Source organism: Aphelocoma coerulescens, chromosome 6 (assembly GCF_041296385.1).
Source record: "Aphelocoma coerulescens isolate FSJ_1873_10779 chromosome 6, UR_Acoe_1.0, whole genome shotgun sequence".
Classification (NCBI taxonomy): Eukaryota; Metazoa; Chordata; class Aves; order Passeriformes; family Corvidae; genus Aphelocoma; species Aphelocoma coerulescens.
The window spans coordinates 1551360-1578229 of NC_091020.1; the positions used below are offsets into that span (position 1 = coordinate 1551360).

Below are 26870 nucleotides of genomic sequence, written 5' to 3' on the forward strand. Positions count from 1 at the left end.
TCATTGCATCCCCCCTGGAACTGCTTCCCTGTCACCTCCAGCCATCTTCCATCTGGACAAAATGATGGACACTACCAATGGGAGCAATCTTCAGCAGAGATGATGTAATAAAAGCAGCTCAGTATCTGTGAGAATTAACACATTGCACATGATTTTATCTTTTCTTTTTCTTTAGGTGCCCTTAGCTACTCAGTTATACCTGAGTCTAAGTCTGTGCTGGTTTTTTTGTGTCTTGGTAGCAGTGTGAAGGTCACATCCTTGGGGTTATTTGAGAGATCCTTCATTATTTTGACACTAAACCACATTTTTTGAAGGACTGGAACCCAAATGCTTTGTGGCTTACATACCAGGGTGAAGCAAATGTAAATTGTTTGTTTGTGCTCCAGAATTTGTGTTAGGAAGCAAAAAAGCTCAACCAGCAGGCAGGTCCAGGTCAATATGAGGAAAAAGGGTTTGCACTAAGAGCACTCAATATCTGGAACCACTCCCATGAGGTGTAACTTCATCTCTTATAAAAAACTCCACAACAAAACCAAAAATAACAAAAAACCCACCCTCAAACCACTGCAAAACAAAGAAGCAAAAAAAAAAAAAAACCCACAGAAAGAAAAACTGCAAGAAATAGGGCACTGGAGCAAAATCTGACAACATTACAGCTTTTTTTTGTTTTTTGGAGCATTATGAAGGGTCTGTGTTGAACTCTGCTCATAGTCAAGTGTTGCTTCTAGGACTGATTTCATGGAACATCTGAAAGCAAATCAATTCCTCGCGTTGTAATATGGAATTCCTTGTTTCAAACAAAAGGCAAAAGGAAGTGGCTGTTCACAAATCTTGCTTTTTTTCCTTAAATAGAGGTGTCTTCGGAAACAAAAAAATAAAATGAATCCATCATTGTGACCAGTGAACAGGAAGGAAAGCTGAAGGGATTCTGAGTGGAAGTGCTCACTGAGGAAGGACTCCTTTGCTTTGTCCTTTTGGGCTCCAGGGTTTCAAATTTGAAGTCCAATTGTGGGAGCAAACAACTCTCTTTGTGTTTGGCCGTGTGTAATTCCCAGCACTTCAGCAAAGCCTGCAACACCTTCCTGGGTGAATATTCCTGCTTTTATCCCAGAATGAGCTCTGGGCTCACTTGGACTTCAAAGCAAGGCCATTTTCGTGGTGTTTCAAGCTGTTCAGAAGATTGAGACTGTTGTTTGCATTTTCCTTTTTTTAGGATCTCTTCCTTGTGAGGAACATTAAGGGTTTTTATAAAGTAACTCACAGGTGCTGGATGGAAACTCTGGGCTCTGAAGGGACTGACTTTACTTGGAAAAGCAGAAGAAAAGAGTATTTAATGATGGACAACCATTGTTAGTCCTGTGGGGAGGAGCACTTCAGGAGAGCCCTGGAGGGGCTGGAGCGTGTCCAGGGCAGGGAACGGAGCTGGGAAGGGGCTGGAGCCCCAGGAGCGGCTGAGGGAGCTGGGAAAGGGGCTGAGCCTGGAGCAAAGGAGGCTCAGGGGGGACCTTGTGTAGTATTTCTCTTTTCCATGATGTTGAGTTCCATAATAGGGGGATCTGGGAAAAAAAAAAAAAATCCATTTTTTAACTGGATTCTGACTCTTAAGTAGAATTATCCCCAGAGAGTCACTGTTCATACCTGGGAACCTTTTACAAATGAGGTGATTTTTTTAGGCTGAACAAGACAATGGACATCCTCTCCCCGCCTTTGCCAACCTCCACATCGAGATCCTGGACGAGAACAACCAGAAGCCTTATTTCACAAGGTCTACCTACGAGGGCTTCATCCTGGAATCCTCCCCAGTGGGAACAACCATCTCGGATAACCGGAACCTGACCTCCCCCCTGCAGGTCGTGGTGCTGGACAACGACGTGGAAGAGGTACGGTTTGTTCTTTTAGAGTGGTTACAATTTTATTATTTTCAGGCTTCTTTCTTTTTTTTGGTGTTTGTTTTTTTTTTTTTTTTTTTTATTGAGACAAACCTATTTAGATCAATAAATACAAAAAAAAAAATCTTAATTTCATGATGATTTCCTGTTTGTTTTCATTCCTAGTGCAGATAGATTTGGAAGTGGATATTTTCTGATCTGGGTTTTGCTCACCTCTCTGGAAGTTTCTGTTCTGTTGAAGCTGGTGAATGCTCAGTGCACAGGGCAATCAAAATGCATTTTCTGGCAGGGATGAGCCTGCCCCACACTACAGAAATGAGAGAGGGGAGCTCAGAGAGAAAGGAATTCCTGGTTTGAACCAAAAAGAAGAGGAATAGGAGGAATAGCAGGAGGCTGAAAGTTCATTGCATTCTTTGCTCTGCCAGATTTTGATAGAACATTACTCAGAGTGGAAATCAGGCATCTCCAGAGGAATAGTAACCAAGGAGTAACAGTACAACACCTCTAATGTTGCTTCTGTTCTCACCAAGGTCGTTACGGATTTTTTAGCCAATACTTCTTTTCCCTCTAATTGCTGTTGTCCCTCTAGTTGTCTCCCTTGATATTTTTGGTTCCTTCAGCTACAGAAGGAAAGCTGAGCTGCAAGCTTAAGTTTTGTAGGAATACTTACAGGATCTCTTGAGTAAAGTTCTTAACCTGAGAGTCTGAAAACAATCTGCTTTTTAAGGCTTCACTTCAGGCAAATCCATGCTTTTTAAGGAATTCAAGAGCCCATTGTCAATAAAACATCACAGCATTAGAGTGTTGTATTGTTTTAAATCCCAAATTCCTGCTGAGAATCTCTTTCCATTAAAGTTTCATCCTCAGTTTATGGGCAATGATAGAAATCAATGGTTGGAAGGCACATGGAAAAGGCTGTTGGATCTGGCTTTTGTAAAGGGTAAAAGGTAAGGAATGAGGGCACAGGGTGGGAATCAGCAGGAATTAATGAGGATTGCTTGGGAAACACTCAGGTTCAGTTCTGTTTAAAGCAAAGCAGTTTCTTGGTTGATCAAATTAATGGGATCTTGGATGCCACCTTGGATAGTCAAGGTGGGCAGGGATCAGGTTTATAAATGTAACCCAGAGCTGGTGGCTGCCCCTGGATCCCTGGAAGTGTCCCAGGCCAGGTTGGATGGGGTTTGGAACAACCTGGGATAGTGGAAGATGTCCCTGTGATACAAAGCCCAGAGTGGTCAGAGATGCCACCCAGCACTGCTGGCCACAGTTCCATTGCAGAGTAATTCAAAGCAATTCCCTTTAACAGAATTCCATGTCCCAAATCAGACATTCAAATTTAGTGGCAGTTTTCTCTGCTGATGATTTTTTGGGACTCTCCCATTCCTGGGAGATGCTATCATTACACTCAAGGGATGCCAGAGAGACTTGGGAATTCACAAGCTCCAGGGTTTTCAGGCTGAAGTTAATGGTGCTGCATTAACCCTTCCCTGGCACCTGCACAACTCTGCCCACGAGGCGTCAAAGGCAGATTGGGCAATTCTCCATGTAACTCCATATTAGGTGATATCCAAGACAGAAAATTAGGATCACTTGGAACTGTTAAATCCTGAATTTGGGCTGACTCTGACTGATTCATGTAGAAAGTACCACACATAATATTTATGCACTCAAAATATAAATATTTAATTTAGGGAATTTCTGCATGGAAGAGCAACCTGTTCTTTTAATTCCCTAGGTTTGTAAGAAAATCCTGGGATTCTCGTTCCCCGCCAAAAGTCCTTTGTGTTCCTCATTTGGTCAGTACAAGTTCAATACCTGGAGCTTTGAGGGGGTGCTCTGAGCTTCATCACAGGCAGTTTGACCATTGGGCTCCACATTTTATTGTTGTCCAACAGCACATTTCCACGAATTCCTCCCAATATCTGGATCTGGGATAGGGCAGTTCATTAATAAACTTGTGTTTGCCTGCACTAAAAGTTCCAATAGAGCCATGGCCCAAGTGTTTGTTATTTTACTTGGAAGACTGTTAATAAAAAAACCTCGTCCGATCTGCAGCAGATTCTTAATTGGGAGCATGACCATGCCTTAAATAATCTGCGTCAGAAATTGCTATAAAAACCAAATTTCTCTTTCTTGAGCTGCTTCAGGCAGCTTGTTAGAAGTTGTTACATATTTCTGTGGCTCAGTACAAACAGACCTGAAATTTCATATCCACAGGAAGGATATTCCCTGGATATGGCAGCTCAAGGGCTCAAATGCTTCTCCTAGTGAGCTTAAGGTTGTTTTACCTCATGTTTTAATTTTCACGGGATGATGATTAGTAGGAGTTTGGTGAAGTTACTGAAAATCTACTTCAGCCACATGACACACAATGAGGCAGAGCCAAAAGTGAATTATTTTTGTTGTTGCAAAAGGTGAATATTTCAGTGTGGCAGAATGAGTAACTGCGAAAAATCTATTTTGGGGCTTTCTTCTTGTTGTGGAGTTCTGCTGTCACTGAGACAGATTAAGAAATTCAGGTGGAGTAGCATCTAAATGAATGGAGAGGGGCTTTTTCCAAGGCTGTGTGGTGATACAATGGGGAATGGATTCCCAGTGCCAGAGGGCAGGGCTGGATGGGATATTGGGAAGGAATTGTTCCCTGGCAGAGTGGGCAGGCCCTGGCACAGGGTGCCCAGAGCAGCTGGGGCTGCCCCTGGATCCCTGGCAGTGTCCAAGGCCAGGCTGGACATTGGGGCTTGGAGCAGCCTGGGACAGTGGAAGGTGTCCCTGCCCATGGCAGGGGTGGCACTGGATGGGCTTTGAGGTCTCTCCAACCTAAACCATTTTGGGATTCTCTGACACACAGAGATCTTCCTGCAGCCAGAGGGGATCAGCTTCATCCTTGGGTGGAAATATTCCATGTTCCTGTTCCTTTGGCATCACCTGGCTTGTGCACAGCCCTTTCCAAAGCCATGACATGGTGCAGGTGTGACACAGATGTGAGAGAACCAGATTGAAGTGCCTGTGTGTTCAGTCCATGTGCCAGAGATTCACAGAGTGCTTCTAACCTGCTGTGGGCAGGAGAATTCCCAGAATTCCAGCTGGGAGTACAGCAATTGAACAGCGCTCCCACATAAAATGGCCAAACACTAAAATTGTTCTTCATGGGGCTGGATGGGAGCTCAGGGTGGGATTGTCAGCCCAGGTAATGCTCATTAACATCTGCAGGTCTCAGTCTCCTGGCTTCATGGTACCTCAGGAAATTCATGGATTTAGGAATATATTTAAATTTAAGGATTGCTGATGAGTCACTGAGATAAACCCTCTCCGTGCTGGTGCATCCCAGTTCCCACTGGTGCCACTGGTTAATCGTAATGAATTCTGCCTGCTAATTGAAAAATGAAAATGACTCCATGTCCTCAGGTAAACGCAGGAAGAGAGTGCTCACTTAACTGTGTGTCTGAAGGAAAGAAAAGAACAAAACCCACTCTAAATCGAAACCCTGTGGGAATTACAGCAGAGTCCTGCTCTAAACCTTGCAGAAATTAATTTATAGATGGGACATTGCAAACAGGCCTTGCACTAGAGCAGCACTGCCAAGCGCTGATATCATTAAGTGCTCTGTTTAAATGGCATAAATTAAATTAAGCCACACGCGTTCCTTAAGACCTGAGCAAACCAAAGCTGAGATGAGGAACTTAAACTGTGTGAGCTGAGAGCTCTTTACATATGGCTCCCCAAGCCCTTTTCCTTCCTCTTTGGCTTCCACAGGAGAGAATTCATTTACCCAGTGGTTGGTGATAAAGCTGCACTGAGTGTCAGTCATGGACATGGGTTGGGTGGAAGGGACCTCAAAGCCCATCCAGTGCCACTCCTGCCATGGGCAGGGACACCTTCCACTGTCCCAGGCTGCTCCAAGCCCCATCCAACCTGGCCTTGGCATTCCTGGGTTCCTGACTCCATGATCCTTGTGGGTCCTTCCCAGTTCAGGGCATTCTGTGATTCTCTCATCTTTTTTTTCAGACAGCTTGTGGGAAACTTGAAAGAATTGTACTTAAGGATGTCTTGGCAGCAACTTAAGCAGACAGAGCAAGTAATGGCTAAAATAAGTTTTAAATGCAGCTACAAGTGCAGGTTATGGATTTTCAATAATACTTCCAGAGAAGGAAAAAGAATAGATTTTCAATTTTTTTTAACCAGGAGAACTGAAGCATTTTAAATACCAAAGTGTTTTTCTCTGATATTTTCCTGATTGCTTTTATCACTCTCAGTTGTTGTTTGAAGTCGTTTTGCAGTCAATGCTCTCTTAAGGGGACAGTTCTGCTGCCCCAGGGCAACAGTTGCAATAACTCAGGAAATATCCTTCCCCAAATGAAACAGATATTATAAATTAATGTCATCATTAAAACAAACAGAAGGGCAAGGCAAAGCCAAAAGGCTGCTTCTCTCCCTTTAGTATTTATAAAGATAGGGGGTTAAATTTTTTGGATCTTTACACTTAAGGAAAACCAAAAATATTAACACTGAATTGCTCCTGTAACACTGTGTGTCTTCCTTGATTATTTTAGGATGAATGTCTCATTCTGCCTTCTGAAGCTCCCAGGGAACAATTCCTTCCCAATATCCCATCCATCCCTGCCCTCTGGCACTGGGAATCCATTCCCTGGGTCCTGTCCCTCCATGCCTTGTCCCCAGTCCCTCTCCTGGAGTCCCTTTAGGCCCTGGAAGGGGCTCTGAGCTCTCCCTGGAACCTTCTCTTCTCCAGGTGAGCCCCCCCAGCTCTCCCAGGCTGGCTCCAGAGGGACTCCAGCCTTTGGAGCAGCTCCATGGCCTCCTCGAGACTCATTCCAACAGATCCATGTATTTCTTGTGTGGAGACAGAATGTCCCCTGCTTTACCTCTGCGAGGTTCTGGATCTCAGATTTTCCAGCTGAAAGTGGGAAAGGTTTTCTTCTTTCCCCTAGAAATGAGGAGGGCAGATGCTGGAAGCATCTCTCCAACAAAAACTCTCCTCCGTGGGCGTTTCAGAGCTGATCATCCTCTGCTTGAAAAATGTTGGAAAACTCAGCTGTGTCATCCAAGTGTCTTTGTTATCACTGCAGCTTTTAGGGGATGGGCCTGTGCTGGAAATCAGGAAGTCTGAGCAGTTTGGATACTCTTGGAGCTTGTTCTGGCCGCCCTGAAGAACTTCACAGCCAAATAGAGCCCATCCAAAAAACTCCTGGGATCATTGAAACACACACAGAATTCATGTCCTGGTCTGCTCATTCTTGGCAATATCATAATTATCACCAGGAATTTTGGTTTCATCTCCATCAGTTTTAGAAAACTGTTTGCTTTGGGCAGAGTTGTAACCCCTGGTGGAATTTGAGGAGCAGCAGGAATGGAACATCCACATCCATGTGGGAACTTTGCCAGAGGTTTTTCAAGCAGAACGCTCTCGAGCCCGGGCTTGGTTCACTGAGCGCAGCATTTTGTGGGTCTCCTTTTGTCGGGCTTTTTGTCTGTAACCATGAGCTCCCCAAATGTTCTGCTGTCCCTCAGTCCCAGGATCGTGTTTCCTCACTTGTGTCCATTTTGTGTTTTTCTTTGCAGGTCCCACCAGGTGCCTTCCCCGTAGGTATTGGGTATTATGTGTGCAAAACCCCTTGTTTTGGTTCAATTGTGGGATTTCTTCCTTCATTTCCCTCTTTCCTCCCTCATTTCTCTCTGCCCTGATGGGGTTTGAGCCTGGGACTGTCCCTTGGTTTGTGACGCCTGCAAAGAGCCCTTAAAACACATCGGGCTCAATTTAGGTGATAAAGTCAGACCCTGTGATTGCTTAATGTTCATTAAATAATCACAAGTCTTCAAAGGCATCCTGAGTATCACAAAAGTGCTTTTTAAAATTAAGAAGTACCTCAGGTTTGAACTGTGTGCTTGAAATGCTCCTTGCAGGTTGCATGTGAACCCTTTTGTGTGGACTGTGATCATTTTCTACTTAAAATTCCATGCTAAACAATTTACCAGAGACCCAGTAATGCCACCAGAAATCACAATGCTGAACTCCAGGCCCCAAAATAAAATAATTTAAAAAATTAAATTATTGGAAATTGTGTTGGCAGTGTAGCTGGGGTTGTTTTCTCTCACATGAAATGTTCAGTTAAGTCAAGCTGACTTTTCAGGCAGCAAAAAAATGGGATAATAATGTCCAGGATCCCTGTTAATAATGTCAAATATCCCTGCTAGTAATGTCCAAGCATAACAGTGCTTTTCCAGACGAAGGGAATAAATTGCTCTGTGGCTCTGACATGCCTGAGAGGTGCTAAAATAGGCATTGATTGCTGTAAAGGCAGTTTCTATTCCACACTAGGAGAACATTTCTAAGACAAGGATAGCAAAGGAATAGGACACATTACTCCAGGAGGGTTTGAAATCTCCATCATTGGTTTTTCTCAGGAATAAATTAGGAAAAAAGTGCTGTTTATTAGTGTTCAAAAGGACATGAAAGCAAGAACTGCAAAATTAACTGGGGCTTTTGTAAATTAAATTCTTAACTGACTTTATAATGTCTACAAAGTGAACAATTATGGGCAATTACCTTCCCTAAGTCTTCCTGGAATGAAGAGGTTGCTGTTTGCATTGCTGGCTGTAAATGAATTTTCATTTTCCTGGGAGCTGCAGTTTGCAGCAAAGCTTTAGGCACTGAGGAACCACTCGTGTGGAACACTTGGAAAATTCTTTTTCATGGCTTCCTGGAATGGTTTCTCATTAAAATAGCGGAATCTTTGCTTTTGGGGCTTTATTTGGGCTCAGTAAAAGCAGTTTCTGTTTGTCCTAGTGCATGTCAGGGTTGGCTGGGGGTTGGGGACCTGTCCTGTGCTCCCAAGGGTTTTAATCCTCCAGGAATGGCACTGATGGAGTGAACCTTCCAGAAGAGCTTTGGATTCAGAAAGTGTTCAGAGAAGTAATGCTCCTTTGGGGATTATTTGCTGAATTCAGCCTTTCTCCTTTTGGGTTTGTTTCTGCAATTCAGCTGGTTCTCCTCATGTCCTCCTCTGTAGGGCTGGGATTTGTGGAATGACGTTGGGAAGGAGCTGGTAAAATCTTGGATTTTCTGTCATTCCTGGTACCACTCCTCTGGTTCCTCATCTCCACATTCCTGGGAGCAATTTAAAGCAGTTTTTATAGGACTTGTCTCCCAGCCTTTTGCATTTTCCTGGAATTTGCATTCCCCTCACAACACAAATAAACTCTCTAACTCACGAATGAGAGCAGGTTAAATTAACCAGATTATGCACAAGGACACAGAAAATTGTTGGAATACTCTGGGCAACAAAAGGTGATGTGGTTTGTTTGAAGATTTTTGTAAAGTCTGATCAGTTAAAAACACCTCAAAAGAGCTGGACATCAGGAGTGACCCAAGTCCTCAGGAAGCCATGAGTAAATTTACAATGCCTTTTTCCCCTCTCTTTACCTTAAAATGTTACTTTTCAGTGCATTTGGGATGTTTCCCCCCATCACCTGAGAGGTTCCTAATTCTGCATCAATACATTTGGATTCTTTCCGAGACCTAAAAAGACGCCCTGAGCTGCCTCTGTTTTGTGTGGCATTCACCACCCGTCATTCTCATTGCTCATTGCACCAACCCAGCTGTTTTATTGCTCTGTTAATCAAGTTCAGCTTTGTTTGGGTTTTAATATGAAGAGAAATGCTTGAATCTGGTTTCTTATATTAAGTTGTGTCTGGCTTAAAAATTACCGTGTAATAGGGGGGGGGAAAAGGCACTTATTTAAAACCAATACAGGTATTTGTTTACAATTGGATTTTCTTACTCTAGTGGTTTTTTAATATGTTTTTCATCAAGAAGATTAGATTTTTAGGCCAGCAGTGAGGTTTTTTACCTTTTTTCTTTACAGTTTTGTAGATTTGTAGTCATAGCATTTGTGCTTATTTAGGTTTCAACTAAAAGGAGCACCTGTAGCGAGTAATTGGAGACTTAATGTACCTCTGAGTTTATAATAAATGCTCTTTATTTCATTTGATATTGTTGAAAGACCAAGGACCCGCAGCTGCATCTCTTCCTGAACGACTACACCACGTTTTTCACTGTGACTCAGAGTGGCATCACCCGCTACCTCACCCTACTGCAGCCCGTGGACAGGGAGGTCCAGCAGCTCTACACCTTCTCTGTGAGTTCCATGCCCTTGGAAAACCCTCCAGGCACTGTTCAGAGCAAGTGGTGGGAAAGGATCAATTCCAGCATCCTTGGAAGTTGTAAAATGGCCCAGAAGAAGGAGAGCAGTGAAGGATGAGTGGGTTAAGAGCAGCATTTTAGATGCCCCTACCAGCACCATCATGGCCTCAGGATTGGCCTCTGCTCCTCATCCCATCCAGGATCTGCGTCCTCCTTTTTATTCCTGGCCTTGCTTTTCTCGTTGCCTTTTTTCCCCTCATCCCTGAAACATGAGCCTTGTCTTGAGCTTTTTGCTTTATTTCTATCCCAAATAAAAAGAATTAGGCTGACAGCACAGCCAGCAGTGTTAAAGAAAAAAAAGAGGAAAAAATTGCTGAAATGGGTTTAATATTCCCTCAGGCTGTGAGTGAACCCCTTAACAGCCCTGCAATGATTTGGAAGTGGGCTGTGGGCAAACCCAGTCCGTCTGCAGGGGTTCCCAGTCCGTGCCTCCGTATTTTCTGTCCGTTTGCCATTGGAAAGGAGAGCTCACATCTCCTCTGTAGAATAAAAATAGCCCCCAGCTCTGTAATTCCCACTTCCAAATGTTGTCCAGGAGGTTTAACAGAGCTCCTGCGTGTGGTGATGCCCAGGTGAGACTCCATGGACTCAACAGCTCCTATCCCAGCCCTGTCCCTGGGAAATTCCAAGTTATTCCTTCTCACTTTTACAATGGAAAGGTTTGGATGGGTTGGCTTTGCTTTTTCCCTGAGTCTTGCACGTGCAGGCTCAAGCTCTGGTGAATCCTGATTTTGGGTTGTCAGGCTGTGTTTTCTCCTATTGGAACTGTATTTCTCTTGGAATTGCATGAGAACAGACCATTAAAACACATTCCTGTCCTGCTTTTTTTGTCCCTCTCAAGATGACAGCTTCTGATGGAGTCCAGGAGAGTGTCCCAGTGACTGTCAACATCCTGGTGATCGATGCCAATGATAATACCCCAACCTTCTCCAACATTTCCTACAATGTCAAGATCTATACGGATATGAGGCCTGGGGAAGGCGTTATTAAGGTAATTTCAGGGCTTTTATTACCTCTGTTAACTCACATGGCTTTGTTCATCTAAATTGGAAATGCACTGAAACCAGCTAGAAATTAAGTTTGTGTATCTGCATCCACTTCATTAATTAAATATCTATTTAAAAATTGCTGAGACTAAATGTCAGGCCTGTCTTATCTGTAGAGCTGCAGCTCAGCTGCTTCCTCTGAGCTTACACAAAAACTTCTTATGTTGTCTGTTTGGGCTTCAGCAAGGCCTTTGACACTGTCTCCCAGAGCATACTCCTGGAAAAGCTGGCAGCCCACGGCTTGGACAGGAGCACTCTTCTCTGGGTCGGGAACTGGCTGCATGGCCGGGCCCAGAGAGGGGTGGTGAACGGTGCTGCACCCAGTTGGGGGCCAGTCACGGGTGGTGTCCCTCAGGGGTCTGTGCTGGGGCCAGTTCTGTTCAATATTTTACTGATGACACAGATGAGGGTACTGAGTCTACCTTTGGTAAATTTGCAGATGACACCAAGCTGGGAGCATGTGTCGATCTGCTGGAAGGTAGGAGGGCTCTGCAAAGAGACCTGGAATGGTTGGATGGATGGGCAGAGTCCAACAGGATGAAGTTTAACAAGTCCAAGTGCCGAGTCCTGCACTTTGGCTACAACAACCCCTGCAGTGCTACAGGCTGGGGACAGAGTGGCTGAACAGTGCCCAGGCAGAAAGGGACCTGGGGGTGCTGGTCGACAGCCGACTGAACATGAGCCAGCAGTGTGCCCAGGTGGCCCAGAAGGCCAACGGCACCTGGCCTGGATCAGGAACAGTGTGGCCAGCAGGACCAGGGAAGTCACTCTTCCCCTGTACTCAGCACTGGTGAGGCCACACCTTGAGTGCTGTGTCCAGTTCTGGGCCCCTCGGTTCAGGAAGGACATGGAGACGCCTGAACGCGTCCAGAGGAGGGCAAGAGGGCTGGTGAAGGGCCTGGAACACAAGCCCTGTGAGGAACAACTGAGGGAGCTGGGGCTGTTTAGCCTGGAGAAAAGGAGGCTCAGGGGAGACCTTGTCACTCTCTACAACTGCCTGAAAGGAGGTTGTAGCCAGGTGGGGGTCGGGCTCTTTCTCCAGGCAGCAACTGACAGAACAAGAGGACACAGCCTAAGCTGTGCCAGGGGAAGTTTAGGTTGGATGTCAGGGAAAGGTTTTTTACTGAAAGAGTGATAAAGTTCTGGAATCGTCTGCCTGGGGAGGTGGTGGAGTCACCATCCCTGGATGTGTCTAAAAAAAGATTGGATGTGGCACTTGGTGCCATGGTTTAGTTGAGGTGGTGTTAGGGCATGGGCATGGGTGTTAGGGCATGCATAGGGTTGGACTCGGTGATCTTGGAGGTCTCTTCCAACCTGGTGATTCTGTGATTCTGTGATTCTCAGCTGAAAAATCTCAAAAGAAAAGAAAAAATTCTCCTTTATTAGCGGGACATTGAGATAAAACATTTTAGGAGAAGAGGCAGGAAGGGGATGTTTTCCCACTCCAGAAAACCTGCTGGTTTGTACAAGTTTGTTTGTAGAGCAAATGAGCAATGGAAATGGGTTGAACATGGACCCAGAGAGAAGCATTTTGCCAGCACTGATTTATGTTTTAGTGCAGGACTGGAGGTCAATCCTTGTGGCATTGAAATTAATGGAAAAAGGCTTTTTTTGGGCAATTCTTCCAAGATCTCAGCCCTGCTCTGAGTGCTGCCAATCCAGATGAATGAGAAGACAAGATGCCATTGGTGGCATTCCAGAGGGGTTGAAGGCAGTGGGAATATTGGGAAAATCAAATTAATCCGCTGACTTAAGGATAAAATGCCATTTTCTGAACCATAATCAGGAATTAATTTGAGGGTAGCAGTGATGAGGAAAAGGCTCAGTGCCCCTCCTGTCCCCTCCTGAGCTGTGCTTGTGCCTTTGCATCTTCAGCTCTTCCTTCGTGTTATTTTGTCCCCTTGTCAATTTGGGCTACAGGTGCTTAAAAACCATCCCATGGGAGAGCCACAGGGGCATTTCCAGCAAGATTTGGAGGAAAGAGAAAAGCTTGAAGCACAATTAAATTCCTTCAAGCCTGTGTGAAAACAAGACTCCAAATCCTGTTGTCCTGGAGGAGCCAGAGAGCGTGAGGCAGAAAATGTTGCTAAATGAGATTTCTTCTGGTTAAAAAGAACGTTTTCTACTCTGAGTTGGCCTTGAGGATGCTCTGAGCTGCCTGAGATGTGTTAGATTCCTGGGATGCAGAGCAGCTCCTGGGCTTGTCTGAAGCTGCTGAAGTGTTTCTGTGCTCGGAGGGAATGTGCTGCTCTCCAGCTCTCAAACATGTCCTGGTGTTGCAGTTGCTAACGTGTTCCTTGCCTGGAGGCATTCAAAGAGCAGGAGGACACATTTCTTGGGAAAACTGCGCCAGAGCAGGTTATTTGGGAAAGGAATAATGGGGAAATTGGGCCTTTAGCTCATCTCTGCTGAAAAATTAAAATTCTGAGAGTGAGGTTTTCCCAAATCCGTGTTTCTGTCTGCACAGTTAGCACATGGCTGCTTCCAGCTTTTCTGAGTTTATAATCTGGCCAGAGGGGAAAGGTAGAAAATCCTGGCTGATTTGGCAGAGAGGTTGTTTTTCAACTCATCCCACATTGCCAGATGATCTGAACTTATCAATGACCTGGCTTAAAAAAAAAAGCTAAGGGTCAGGTCGTAGGATTTCAGTGGACTGGTGATGACACCAGAAATAAAGAGGGACCAGCACAGGAAGGTTTTGGAGCTGTTGGAGAGAGTCCAGAGGAGGCTCCAGGATGAGCAGAGGGATGGAGCAGCTCTGCTGGGAGGAAAGGCTGGGAGAGCTGAGATTGTTGAGCCTGGAGAGGAGAAGCTCTGGGGTGACCTCATCGGGGCCTTGCAGTGCCTGAAGGAGCTACAGGAAACATGGAGAGAGACTCTTTACAAGGGATGGAGGAACAGGACACAGGGAATGGCTTCCCAGTGCCAGAGGGCAGGGATGGATGGGATATTGGGAAGGAATTGCTCCCTGGCAGGGTGGGCAGGCCCTGGCACAGGGTGCCCAGAGCAGCTGGGGCTGCCCCTGGATCCCTGGCAGTGTCCAAGGCCAGGCTGGACATTGGGGCTTGGAGCAGCCTGGGACAGTGGGAGGTGTCCCTGCCCATGGCAGAAGATTGGAATTGGATGAGCTTTGAGGTCCTTTCCAGCACAAACCATTCCGTGATAAGGATTTTGGGCTGCTGCACTGTTCGGGAGGTTGCTCAACCTTTAGACCTAAAATACCCGTTTTATTTCTATTTCTTTTTACATATATATATATAAAGACTTTATGCATATAAAGGCTTTCTAACAACTTTCTCAAAAGCCAAACTGATGTTTCTGTCCCATTTTTTGAACCCTGGCATGGCGATTTTGGGGCCGCTTATCTTGTTCTCTGCATGAGGAGCAAACTCACCTTGTACCCTACCCTCCCTCCTGGGGTGGGATCCTTTGGGATCCTCTGCTGGGAGAGGATGCTCAGCTCTTGACAGTTCCCAGAGCAAAAGCAGTTCATAAAACCACTTTGTGTGATCAGAGAAAGCAGCTTAGAAAAAAAGCACTGACCTCAGAGAGTCTGGACAGTCTAATAACCATTTATAATAGTCAGACTGATTTTCAGCCTCTTGGCTTTTATTATCCTTAGGGTCATATTCTTATATTTCTTAGATTTTTTTTTCCAGAGTTCAATTGCATGAAAATGTGCAATTAACACATACAAATAACCCCAGTTTGTGCTTTCTTGCTGCCCCATTTTGTGGGACATTGTTTTGATTTTACTCCTGAAAAAAGCCCCAAGTTCTTAAGTTACTTGTGTTTGCAGTCTGGTACACTCTTCTAAAATAAAGGAAATTCAAAATTTCTTAGGTTCTGCTGGAAAATAGCTACAAAGAACAGGAAAATATATTAATTACAAGCAGAATTCAATTTTCCCCCCATTTTTTCCTTTCTGCCTGGATGGTTAGACCAAAGAATCTCCTTTCTTTCCCTGTTACCTTTCAGAGAAGTGAGAAAAACAGGTTTTATTTCAGTTGTCTCCTCTCAGTAGTTGTGAAATCGTCTCAGGCCTTGGTTGAGGAGTGTTAAGTTTCAAAGTCTGTATATTTTGTTCCTTTCAGCCTGAGAGTTTCTCATCTGGGTTCTCCTTCTCCTTCCGTAGGTATTTTATCGTCCTCCCCGGGAGTTTCTCAATTGAGAAATCTGTCCTTTAAAACAGTTACATAATAGCTGTCACTAAAAAGCTTATTAATTGTAAACCCAGTAAAGTACTTAATTCCATCTTTTTTATGTCATTATATTTTTGCTGCCCCATTTTCCACTGCTGTGACTCAGATCTTGAAACGAGTCACACATCCATCAGTGGAGTTTGTAGCTGGGGTGCAACAAAATTTCGTCTCAATCATTTAAATCCATTTTTCTTCTTTAGACACTTCTCACTTTTCTGTTCAGGATGCAGGGAGCAGGGAATATTGAGCAGGAAGATGAGAGAGCTGGGAAGGGACAGAGGGTGACAAAAAATATTATTCGCCTAAATCTTGGCCCATGAGGAGATTTTTTTTGTATTTTGTCTTTGCAGGAAAACTTGTGGACTGGCCTTAAATGTAATTCGTGGAATCATGGAATGGTTTAGGTTGGAGGGACATTAAAGCCCATCCAGTGCCACCCCTGCCATGGGCAGGGACACCTTCCACTGTCCCAGGCTGCTCCAAGCCCCAGTGTCCAGCCTGGCCTTGGACACTGCCAGGGATCCAGGGGCAGCCACAGCTGCTCTGGGCACCCTGTGCCAGGGCCTGCCCACCCTCCCAGGGAACAATTCCTTCCCAATATCCCATCCATCCCTGCCCCCTGGCACTGGGAATCCATTCCCTGTGTCCTGTCCCTCCATCCCTTGTAAAGAGTTTCTCTCCATGTTTCCTGTAGCTCCTTCAGGTCCTGGAAGGTCACAGTGAGGTCACCCTGGAGCTTTTCTTCCCCAGGCTGAACAATCCCCATTTTGCTCTTCTTACTCACCAAAATAACCTATCTCAATTTATCCCTGTATCTTAATTTCTCACTGATTTCCTGATGCAGTGGCACGACCCACATTCAGGGGCTCTCTTCCAAGGGCAATTAAATAACTCCCTGATTGAAATGGAGAATAAAATACGCCGGGGATCAGTGCCCTGTTCCCCACTGGAACAATTCTGTCTGATAGCACCTGTGCAAGTTCATTTTTAGAGGTCCTGCCCCAGCTTGGCACAAGTGCTTGGTTTAAAGCTTTTAAACCTTCATTGTGCCATAGAACAGCAGGCCAGTTTAGAGGGAATCTTAAAATCATGGAATATCTGCAGCTGGAAGGGACCCCCAAGGATCATGGATCCAACTCCTGGCCCTGCCCAGACACCCCAACAATCCCACCCTGGGCATCCCTGGGAGCGTTGTGCAAACACTCCTTGAGCAGCCTTGGGGCTGTGACCTGTTCAGTGCCTGAGCACTCGGGAACCTTTTCCTACATAAATCCTCATAAAAGTCATCTCCAAACCCCACTTCATGTTTTATTTACGTGTTTATTTGCTACTCTTTGCCTTCAGCCTGTCAGGTAATTAACTTCCATCTCCAAAGCAAACCTGATTAGCAGAGAGAGAAAACAAAACTGGGCTGTGTTTGGATTGCTCCATGTCCCTGCAGACTCAAGGAAAAATAATGGATTGAGACTTGATGAAATGTCTGATGAGGTAATGAGAAAGTATTTTAACCTACTCAGAGATCATTATGTGGGGTTGGCTCAAGTTCAGGAATATCTCCATAACAATCCTGGAATTTTTCCATCACGCTGAATCTGTTGGAGGCTGCTGGGAAGGTTGGTCATCACTTTCATCTGTCCAGGGCCAGGTGACCACAAAGGTTGCTGTGAAAAGGTTCCAAGTCAAACATTGAAGCCCAGTTTGTCCAGTTATGAAGTGAGTCTGAGCAGGGTTTATAGCATGACCAAGATGTGTCTTTGTAAGCTTAAGGCCATCCTTCTCCTTTTCCTCCAGAAAACCCCTCCTAAATCTCCTTTTCCTCCCAACTAAACCACTCCTAAATCTCTTTTTCCTCCCAAGAAAACCACTTCTCAATCTCCTTTTTCCCCCAACTAAACCACTTCTAAATCTCCCTTTTCCTCAGAAAACCACTCCTAAATCTCCTTTTCATTAAGAAAGCCACTCCTAAATCTCCTTCTCCTCCCAAGAAAACCACTTCTAAATCTCCTCTCCCTTTTCCTCCCAAGAAAACCGCTCCTAAATCTCCTTTTCCCCCAACTAAACCACTCCTAAATCTCCTTTTCCTCCCAAGAAAACTACATCTAAATCTCCTTTTCCTCCCGAGAAAACCTCTCCTAAATCTCCTTTTTCCCCCAACTAAACCACTTCTAAATCTCCTTTTTCCTTCCAGGAAACCACTTTTTGCTGCAGCAGAATCCACACCTCTTTTGCCAGACTTTCAGGACACTAAGTGTTGATGCAATGGAACTGATCCTGCTGGATGCAAAGTTTTTTAGGAGACTAAAAGAAAACCATGATTTGTTCTTCTCCATGTGTATTTTAGCCCATGCTTCTCAAATCTTGTTAACTATGGAGCTCTATCAGGCTGAGACAGCTGGAGATGGGATTCTTGGAATCAAATCTTATGGCAGCAGTTAAACTTTAATTCTGTTTAATCCCAGGTTTGATTCCTGGTTTTGCCCCCAAAATGTTTTTCAAATCACTTATCTTTCCAAGCATTCCATATTTGTAGGTTTAATTAACCTGCTTAATCTCTGTGCTTGTGTAGTCAATTAATTTTCCTTTTTTCATGTCGTCACAGTAAAAACTGGCCTGGTTCCAAGTCCTGTCATTAAATCCTTAGGGCCTCTTATTTTGCATAAAGTCTTTATTTATCTTTTGTGTGTGTGTTACTTTTGAATTTCAGCAGACAAGGTTTTTACAGCTCTGTCACTTGGGTGGATAATTATTCTCTGCAGGGTTAATTAACACACCCAGGTATGTAGAGAAGATACAGAATGAGTGATTAAATTTCAGTTTTCATAGGTGGGTTTCTTCAGAATTCCAAAAGAAAATACAGAATGAGGTAGGTAAAAAAAAAAACCCCACACAAATATTAATTTGTTTTTTAAATTTCTAAGAGGAGATGACCTCTGTTCCATGATTTTTGGGGCATTTCAAGGATTTATCCCATGTTCATTATACAATGTATCCCAAAATGCCATAGGAGATGAATTAAGATTTGTTTTTAAAGCTGTTGTGGGCTTAGTTCTTGGTTTGGAGAATATTTATGACTTTCTACATGAAATCTTGTATTTCACTGAGCCTCTGTGCATAAAGGACCAAGATTATCTTGGAGAGCAATTAGAACCCTGAGTTTTTCCCTGGAAGTGTCCAAGGCCAGGTTGGATGGGCCTCTGAGCAGCCTGGTCTATGGAAGGTGTCCCTGCCCATGGAACTGGATGAGCTTTAAAGTCCCTTCCAACCCAAACCATTCCAGGATTCTGTAATTCACATCCTCCCCTTGGGCTTCATTCTTGTTTTGGTGACAAGCTTTGGTTTCTGCTCTTCCACTTCTGCAGCCATCCTTGGGCAGAGGTGGTGTGACAGTTCCTGGTGGTGGTTGGCAGTAGTAGGTGGTGCTTTGGCAGCTTTGGGCGGTGGTTTGGCACCTTTGGGTGGTTATTTGGCAGCTTTGGGTGGTGCTCTGGGTGCTGGTTTGACAACTTTGCGTGGTGCTCTGGGAAGTTTGGGTGCTGGTTTGGCAGTTTTGGGCGATGGTTTGTCAGTTTTGGGTGGTTTTTTGGCAGTTTTGGATGGTGATTTGGCAGTTTTGGGCGGTGATTTGGCAGTTTTGGGTGGTTTTTTGGCAGTTTTGGGCAATGGTTTGGCAGTTTTGGGTGCTTTTTGGGCAGTTTTCACAGTGCTCTGAGTGCTGAAGTTGATGTGATGCTGCTCTGGCCGATAGATGATTTTCTATCATAGTGGGGCAGGGCCATCAGTGAGTTCCTGTCCCTGACTCTGGGTGTCACGGGGTGACAAGAGCGGCCCAGGGCCAGAAGCTGAGGCCTCTGTTTGGGTGGCCTTGGCTCAGGGAGTGGTTGTTGATCCTGCCCTGGCCTCGCAGTCGGTGCCAAGGTTTTCCGTCGCTGCTGACATCCCACACTGCCATCCTCCATCCCTGCTGCCCCAGGGCAGGAGTGTTTGCGTCAGGACAGCCACGGCAGAGACCTTTGAAGAAGCTGCGTCTCTTCTTTTTCATCCTCACTTGAGGATCCCTGCAGGGAATCCTTCCTAAAGCTGGGATTGCTTTGGACATTGCAGGAAAGCTCTGCTGTCACCCCTGCTGGTGCCCTTTCCCATTCCCCACCTCCCACTGCTGGGAGCAGCAGAGGAGCCCGTGGTGCCATCGTTCCCTGTCTTTTCCACTTCCAGCTGTTGGCATCTGGATGCACAGCCGGATGCTGTGGCCTCCTGGATGTTCCAGTGCTGCCCAGCCCACTTTATGTCATTCCTTGTGCTGTTTGAGGGAATGTTGTCCTGCATCATGAAAAGCCAGTTCAGGAACCTGTGTATCAGTTAGATAACTCCTAAAGGAGGAAGAGACAACAAGGCCAGTCTGGACGGGGCTTGGAGCAGCCTGGCATAGTGTAAGATGTCCATGTCCATGGCAGGGGGTGCAATGGGATGAGCTTTAAGGTCCCTTCCAACCCAAACCACTCTGGGATTCTGTTCCATGATTCACTAAAAGCAAATATATTCCGTGGGTTCTAATTCCTGGCCGAGTGTGTGTTTGATTGTGGCATAAACCCACTGCCTTTCCCAGGGGGAAGAGAAGAACCCCCTCATTTCATAACGTTCACCATTAGAATTTGGGTCTAATACCAGGATTTAGATTTTTCTCTAAGGGATTTAAAGACAATGTGGCACTTGAGAATGTGGGTTAATGGTGGCCTTGGAAGTGCTGGGTTAACAGTTGGACTTAGTGATCTTAGAGGGCTTTTCCAACCTGAATGATTCCATGACTCCAAGTGTTATATCCATGCTGCTGTTTCCCTTCCACTTGTCTGCCATAGCAGTAGGGGCACATTAACACAAACATTGCTCTCCAGCTCTGCACAAGGAGGGCTTGGAATGCCAGGCCTGGATGTGAGACTTCCTGGCACTACCAAGGCTGTCACCTGCAAAAGTTGAAATAAATAAATACAATCCTCTCATTGCTGTTGCTGCACAAAAAGTATCTTCTTCTCCCTTCTGCCTTTATAGGGAGTCTTTTAAATTCCAACCCACAAAGAATAAGCTCAGTCTTAGTTAGGTTTCTTAATTTGTACCTTAAAACAATTGGCTTGCACTCTTTAGCAGGCAGTTTTTCTCTGCTTCATGATGTTTTTACACCCATTGCCCTTCATTTTAGCTGTGTCTTTGCTGTGTGGTGCTCAGAAATCCCCGTGTACGTTCCAGGTGTTCGAGTGCCCCATCCCCCCTCGCAGGGGCTGTGGAAGCGTCCCCCTGCTGACGCTGTGGTTTTGCCTTGCAGCTGACGGCTGTGGATGCGGACGAGGGAGCCAACGGCCGGATTGTGTACGAAATCCTGGCTGGGGATCAGGGACACTTCACCATCAATGACCGCACAGGCCTCATCACCATCGCCCCGGGAGTGGTGCTGGAGGTGGGGCGCTCCTACGCCCTCACGGTCAGAGCATCTGACAGTGCCCCTCCAGCACAGAGAAGGTAATTAATTAATGCACCTGCTAACGAACCTCGTCATTCCAGCAGATCAGCAGGAATACCTGGACCACATCCCCATGTCTGTAAACGGCACTGGGATAAAATTCCATGACTCCGCTCTGGAAAAGTGGCACAGCAGAATTCTTGCCCTTTGTGGTCCTTGATGATGTTTCCCTTGCAGCACTGGGTTTTCAGGATTTCATTTGCTTGCCATGGTCTGTTGTTAAAAGTTCCCAGTTGTACTGTCTCTGGGCGTGTCCATTCGTTCATTGAGGTGAGGGGATGGAAAGAAGAAAGCAAGTGACAAGGGAGATGCTTTTTATTCAGAAAATGCAAAAAGAAGCCCAAAGAATGGGGTTGCTGAGCTGGAGACCCTCTCCAGGTGCAGGGTGTGCAGTGTCCCCACTAAGACCAAAATTCCTAAGGGCACAATTGTCTCTGTTTTACCCCAGCTGATACAGAAGAGCAGGCTGCAAATTTGGGGTTTAGGCAGGGGGTAGAACAATGTCATCTTTAGGGTCCTTTTTAACCCCAACCATTCAATGATCTCTGTGTTCGAAAAGCAGCGAAGGTATCAAGCGCTGCTGACCTGTTTCTGCGGAGTTTGTGTCCTAAATGTGGCAGTTGTGCCAAAATGTCATTTTACGAAGGTGGGGGGGTTGGCCAAAAAATATCTCTTGTGTTCTGGGCCTGCTGTTGATAATGTGAAAACCTCCTTGTCCAAAGAGCATGACAGGGAGGAACAGGAGGCTCCAGCATTTAAATCTCCCACAGGAGTAAAGTGAAAATCTCTTCTTCAAATGGGAAATGCGAGAAGGAAAGAGAGCACAAGAGCAGGATTTCAGTAACTGGGTTTTCCTCAGGACCTGCTGCTTCTATCATGTCTCCAAGAAAGCAGCTCATGCTGCTGTGCACGTTTTGTACTTACTGTCCATTCAGCTTGTTAAGTTGTTCATAAAATTCACATCTGGTAGCAGTCTCCTGGTTGAATTTCACTCTCCTTTTCCTCCTGGCAGTTTTCTTCATAAGCCCTCTCGAGCTGGTAGTAGGCTGCTGGTAGTGCTGAGGAGAAGATTGAGGACAATTATTCATTTATTTTGTGTAGTACTTCAGTGTGAAGGGCAAAAATCAGTAATTCCCCTTCAGAGAGTCTGAGATCCCCGTGGTGTGGGCCCCACTCTACAGCTCTGATTGCCATCAGCTCCTTTTGTGCTGGAGAAATCTTTGTGCTGTCTAAAAACATGTATTTCTGAGGATGCATGTGGGGAGCCTGTGCTTCCTCCTCTGAAAATGTCTTTGTGGCAAAAACAAAGTGGAAAACTCTGCCAGGATAACCAAAGTCACCTGGAAAGTGGCTGGATTTCAGTCATCCCCTTGCTTATACACAAAGCAAAACCCAGCCACTGAACCTGGCTCAGGAACTGTAGCTCTGCAGCCTTTGTAAACACAAATTTAAATTGGAATTCTGTGGAGGTGTTTTTTGGTTTTTGCATGGAGTGACATTTAAAAATGTGCCCAAACTGAGATCTGGGGTTTAAGTATTATTAATTATAATTATTATTGTAAGTTATTGAGGTATCATGGAATCATTAAGGTTGGAAAAGGCCTCCAAGATCATCAAGTTCAACCTTATCAACTAAACCACAGCAAGTTCCACATCCAGTTGTTTCTTGAAACCTTGCAGGGCTGGAGATTTTACCACTTCCTTGCACAGCCCATTCCTATACTGAAGCACAACAATTTCTATTTTTGGGAAAAAAAAAAGACAACATTTGTAAAATCAAACAATTTCAGGTCAGACCTTAGGCTTTTCACAATCCCTCAGATTCCTGGACATGGGAGCCATGTCACTTGGTGATAAGGGATCTGCTGGATCAAGTCAAGATGGGTTGGTCCACATGGATAGAAATCCATTCATCGTGGATTTTATAATTGCCCAGAGCAGCTGTGGCTGCCCCTGGATCCCTGGCAGTGCCCAAGGCCAGGTTGGATGGGACTTGGAGCAGCCTGGGACAGTGGAAGGTGTCCCTGCCCATGGCAGGGGTGGCACTGGATGAGTTTAAGGTCCTTTCCGACCCTAACCATTGCATGATTCCATGTGGAGATAATTCAAGCAGTGATGGGGATGCAGTTGACTTTCAATCAGCTGGTGTGGCACAGAAGCTGTTTTTCCATCCTGGAGTGATTTTGGGAGCTCTCTGCAGTTCCCAGATGCTGTGCTGTGTATTCACCTGAAAACACCAACTGCAGTGCTTGGCTCATCTCCTTCCCCTTCCCATGCCAGAGGAGAATTTGCCAGCTCCTTAATTGGGCTATAACCCACACAAAAGGCACGGGGGAAAAATGCAAAGTGTTGATAAAAAATGGATTGGAATTGCAAAAAAAGCCATTTAATATTAGAGTGCTTTTAGTTTTCAGACTATTTGTGCTTTACTTCTGTGATTTTGCCTTATCTATTTGAAGAAAATTTGTTTACTATTCCCAGAATCCCACAATGGTTTGGGTTGGGAAGGGACCCATCCAGTCCCAGGGCAGGGACACCTTCTACTGTCCCAGGCTGCTCCAAGCCCCAATGTCCAACCTGGCCTTGGACACTGCCAGGGATCCAGGGGCAGCCCCAGATGCTCTGGGCACCCTGTGCCAGGGCCTGCCCACCCTCCCAGGGAACAATTCCTTCCCAGTATCCCATCCATCCCTGCCCTCTGGCACTGGGAAGCCATTCCCTGTGTCCTGGCACTGAATCCTGTCACAGTGTGTGTGTGGAGGTGCCCACTTCCCTGGGGCTGGGATTTGTCCTTCTGGACAGCAGTTCCTTATCCTGGAGCATGGCCAGGGTTGTGTGACAGTCCCCAACACGTTGCTGTCAGCCCTGGTGTTGCTGCAATGCTCTGCTCAGCTCCCATCAGTGACCCAGGCCTGCAAAATCTGCTGGGAAAGGGCAGAGGGAAACATCCACCGCACAGTGGTGACTGTGCTCAGCCACAATTTTGGGCAGCTGATTCAAAATATTCATCAGTGATGTGTTGTTTTCATATTAAATGAGCTCTCTCAGTTTTCACAGCAGCTGTTTCAACTACAAATGTTGGGTAATTCCAGGTAGGACCCTCTAAAAAAGCTCTGGAGATTGCTAGCCCTGCAAGAAGCAGCTCTTTGCATTCACGATTGTCTCCCTCTTCCTGCCCCACCTCCAAAAAAACCAGGACAAATCCCTTTGGTTTCTTTCCTGCAGCCCTAAAAGCTGAGATTTATCTACTTTGTCCAAGGATTTCTGAGGGGAAAAGCTACACCTGCAGTGCAGCACTTGCTCTTCTCAAGGCTTTGTCCTGGGGTGGGGATGCTGTGCTGACATCCAGGAGGGAAGGCAGATGGGATAACGGAGCAAGGAGTCAAGAGGAAGATCCCTTTAAGTCAGATTTTAAATCTCCCATCTCCAGGGGGACTCCTGGCTCCCTTTCTCAAGTTGGAGCAGTAGGATATCGAGTGGGTTTACAGGATGGTTTGAGCAAGGTCTGCAGTGCCAGTGTCCCAAAGAACCTTCAGTATTCCCCCTGGAATGCTGTTTGCAGTCTGTTTGGGACAGGGATTCAGTGCAGCTGAAGGGTTTGCCAGGGATTTGTAGGCTCCTGCATTGCCACTGCTCTGAGATGGGGATTATTGACCCACAGCATCGCAGCAGCCTCACAGAGTTGTGTGCATCTCTTCTCCCAGCATTGTCCTCTCTGCCAACATTCCCTGCTCCCTCTTTTCCAAGGAAAGGAAGCAAACTGCCTGACAGCAGGGATGCTGCAGGGATGCTGCTGTGCGTGGCAGGAGCAGTTCCCAGCTCGGGATTTGTGCTGCTCTCACAGAGGGCATTGGGAGCTGTTTGTTTGTGGAGTGTGCACTGATAACTCACTGCTCTATTTTTGAAAGAACACCACCTTGGGCTGCTTTGGGGGAAATTATTGAGCTTTTCTTCCTGTTCATGTGGCAGCCTGCTTTCCTTTTGATCCAGAAGGAAAAACATGTCCTGAAGCTTTTAGAGGAGCAGAGGGAGGCTGGTGGAGCTTGAGAACACAGTGTGTAAAGCAGCCATTGTGGGGTGGATTTATTGCTTCTGACTGGGTTTGACTGGTTTTCACTGGGTTTGACTGGTTTTTCCCCCCTCGCACTGCAGGAGCTCCATCACCACTGTTTACATCGAGGTGCTGCCTCCCAACAACCAGAGCCCCCCGCGCTTCCCACAGCTGATGTACAGCCTGGAGGTCAGCGAGGCCATGAGGATCGGAGCTGTCCTGTTAAACCTCCAGGTACAGAGGCTTCCCTGGCACTCCCTGAGGCTGGTGACAGCTTCTCCACCTTCCTGCCCTCTGTGTCTGTGCTGTGCACAAGGCAGTCCTTGCATCCAGGGGGAAAGGGGGCAGTTCATAGGGATTGAGAATTGTTTTGTTCTAATTAACAGCCCCTTTTATGTGGATGGTAGAGAAAAAGGCTCACTTGGCTATTTCTATAATTTTTTTTTTTTTTAATATGGGAAAAGGTGCTACAGGCTGCAAATGGCACTGCCCAGAGCAGCTGTGGCTGCCCCTGGATCCCTGGCAGTGTCCAAGGCCAGGTTGGACACTGGGGCTTGGAGCAGCCTGGGACAGTGGAAAGTGTCCCTGCCCATGGCAGGGGGTGGAACGAGTTGATCTTCGAAGTCCCTTCCAACCCAAACCATTGTGGGAATCTGAGATCCTGTGATAATTATATTAGAAAAAAATTCCCATGAGTGGCTGAAAACTTGACAGGCCTGTGATTTCTTGTGTTAAAATCTCTCTATATATTTGCCAGCAGATCAGAGGAGCTTCAGCACCTCATTCATGGGGAATTTCAGCAAGACTTTTGGCAATTTGCCTTCCCTAGCCTGTCATTTTTGAAAAATGCCTGAAGATGTTTCTTCCCCTTGGTGTGTGTAACAACAGGCTGAGAGAGAGCAGAGATCCCAGCGCTGCCAGGCCCAGCATCAGGGGCACCTTGTGCTCTGGGATCAGGGGTCATGCAACAACCTCTGGCCAGCTCCGAGGGCAGGAACCTCCCTCATGCTCATGCACCAGGACCAGACCTCCGCTTGTTGTGTTAATGGTTAAAAAATCTGTTTTCTCCTCATTTATTTACTGTTCCTTATTTACTGCATTGTTCTCTGCCCAAAAAGCAGCTGTGCAAAATAGGGAGAAAAATGGCAACTCTTTATTGAGGCTTTTTTTTTTTTGAGGGATCAGGAACTTACCTAATGCTGTGTTCAGCAGCAGTGAAATAAAGGAGCTCTAATTAACTCACTGAAGCAGCTGGGTGGGAAGGTTCCTGCTAAAATGGGTTCCTGCTGAAAGACTGGGATTATTCCAGCTGGTTAAGCTGCTACAGTCACCTGTGCTGAGGGAGGATGGCTCATTTAGCGCAGTGCTGCCAATTAACTCCTGGCAGGGCTGTGGGGCCTGCAGGGAGGGAGGAGTGGAAGGGCCAGGCTGTTCAGGAGCCTTCTCCTCCCCAGTGGGAGACACTTGGGGTTGGAAGCCCCAAAGAGGACAGGAGTCAGGAACATGCTGAGAAACAGGAAAATTTGTGTTTCCTTGACAGGTGCTGGAATCTGTCGCTGAGGGCCTGAGGGATCTTTGGAGGCAGAAAAGCTCTTGGCAGGTTTTAGTATTGAAGGATTTGACAGGATTTAAATGTGGTTGGAAAGTGAAACTCCAATGGAATAATCTGCTTTAATGTTTCACTAAACCCCAAACAGCCCATTCTGTGCTGGCCCTGCTGAGGGACCTCAGGGCTGTGTCCAGTTCTGGGCCCTCCTGGCCAGAGAGCCCTGGAGGGGCTGGAGCGTGTCCAGGGCAGGGAACGGAGCTGGGAAGGGGCTGGAGCCCCAGGAGTGGCTGAGGGAGCTGGGAAAGGGGCTGAGCCTGGAGCAAAGGAGGCTCAGGGGGGACCTTGTGGCTCTGCACAAGTCCCTGACAGGAGGGGGCAGCCGGGGGGGTCGGGCTCTGCTCCCAGG

At 46.1% G+C, this 26870-nt stretch overlaps 1 protein-coding gene across 1 annotated transcript in view; it reads left to right on the plus strand.

The window, feature by feature from the left end:
* PCDH15 (protocadherin related 15) overlaps window positions 1–26870 on the plus strand; it is a 314817-nt gene that overhangs the window by 157432 nt on the left and 130515 nt on the right. The window contains exons 11-15 of the mRNA XM_069018835.1: window positions 1674–1880; window positions 9908–10042; window positions 10949–11098; window positions 20670–20863; window positions 25017–25149. Coding sequence (XP_068874936.1) covers window positions 1674–1880; window positions 9908–10042; window positions 10949–11098; window positions 20670–20863; window positions 25017–25149 — 819 coding nt within the window. The remainder of the gene's footprint in view (window positions 1–1673; window positions 1881–9907; window positions 10043–10948; window positions 11099–20669; window positions 20864–25016; window positions 25150–26870) is intronic.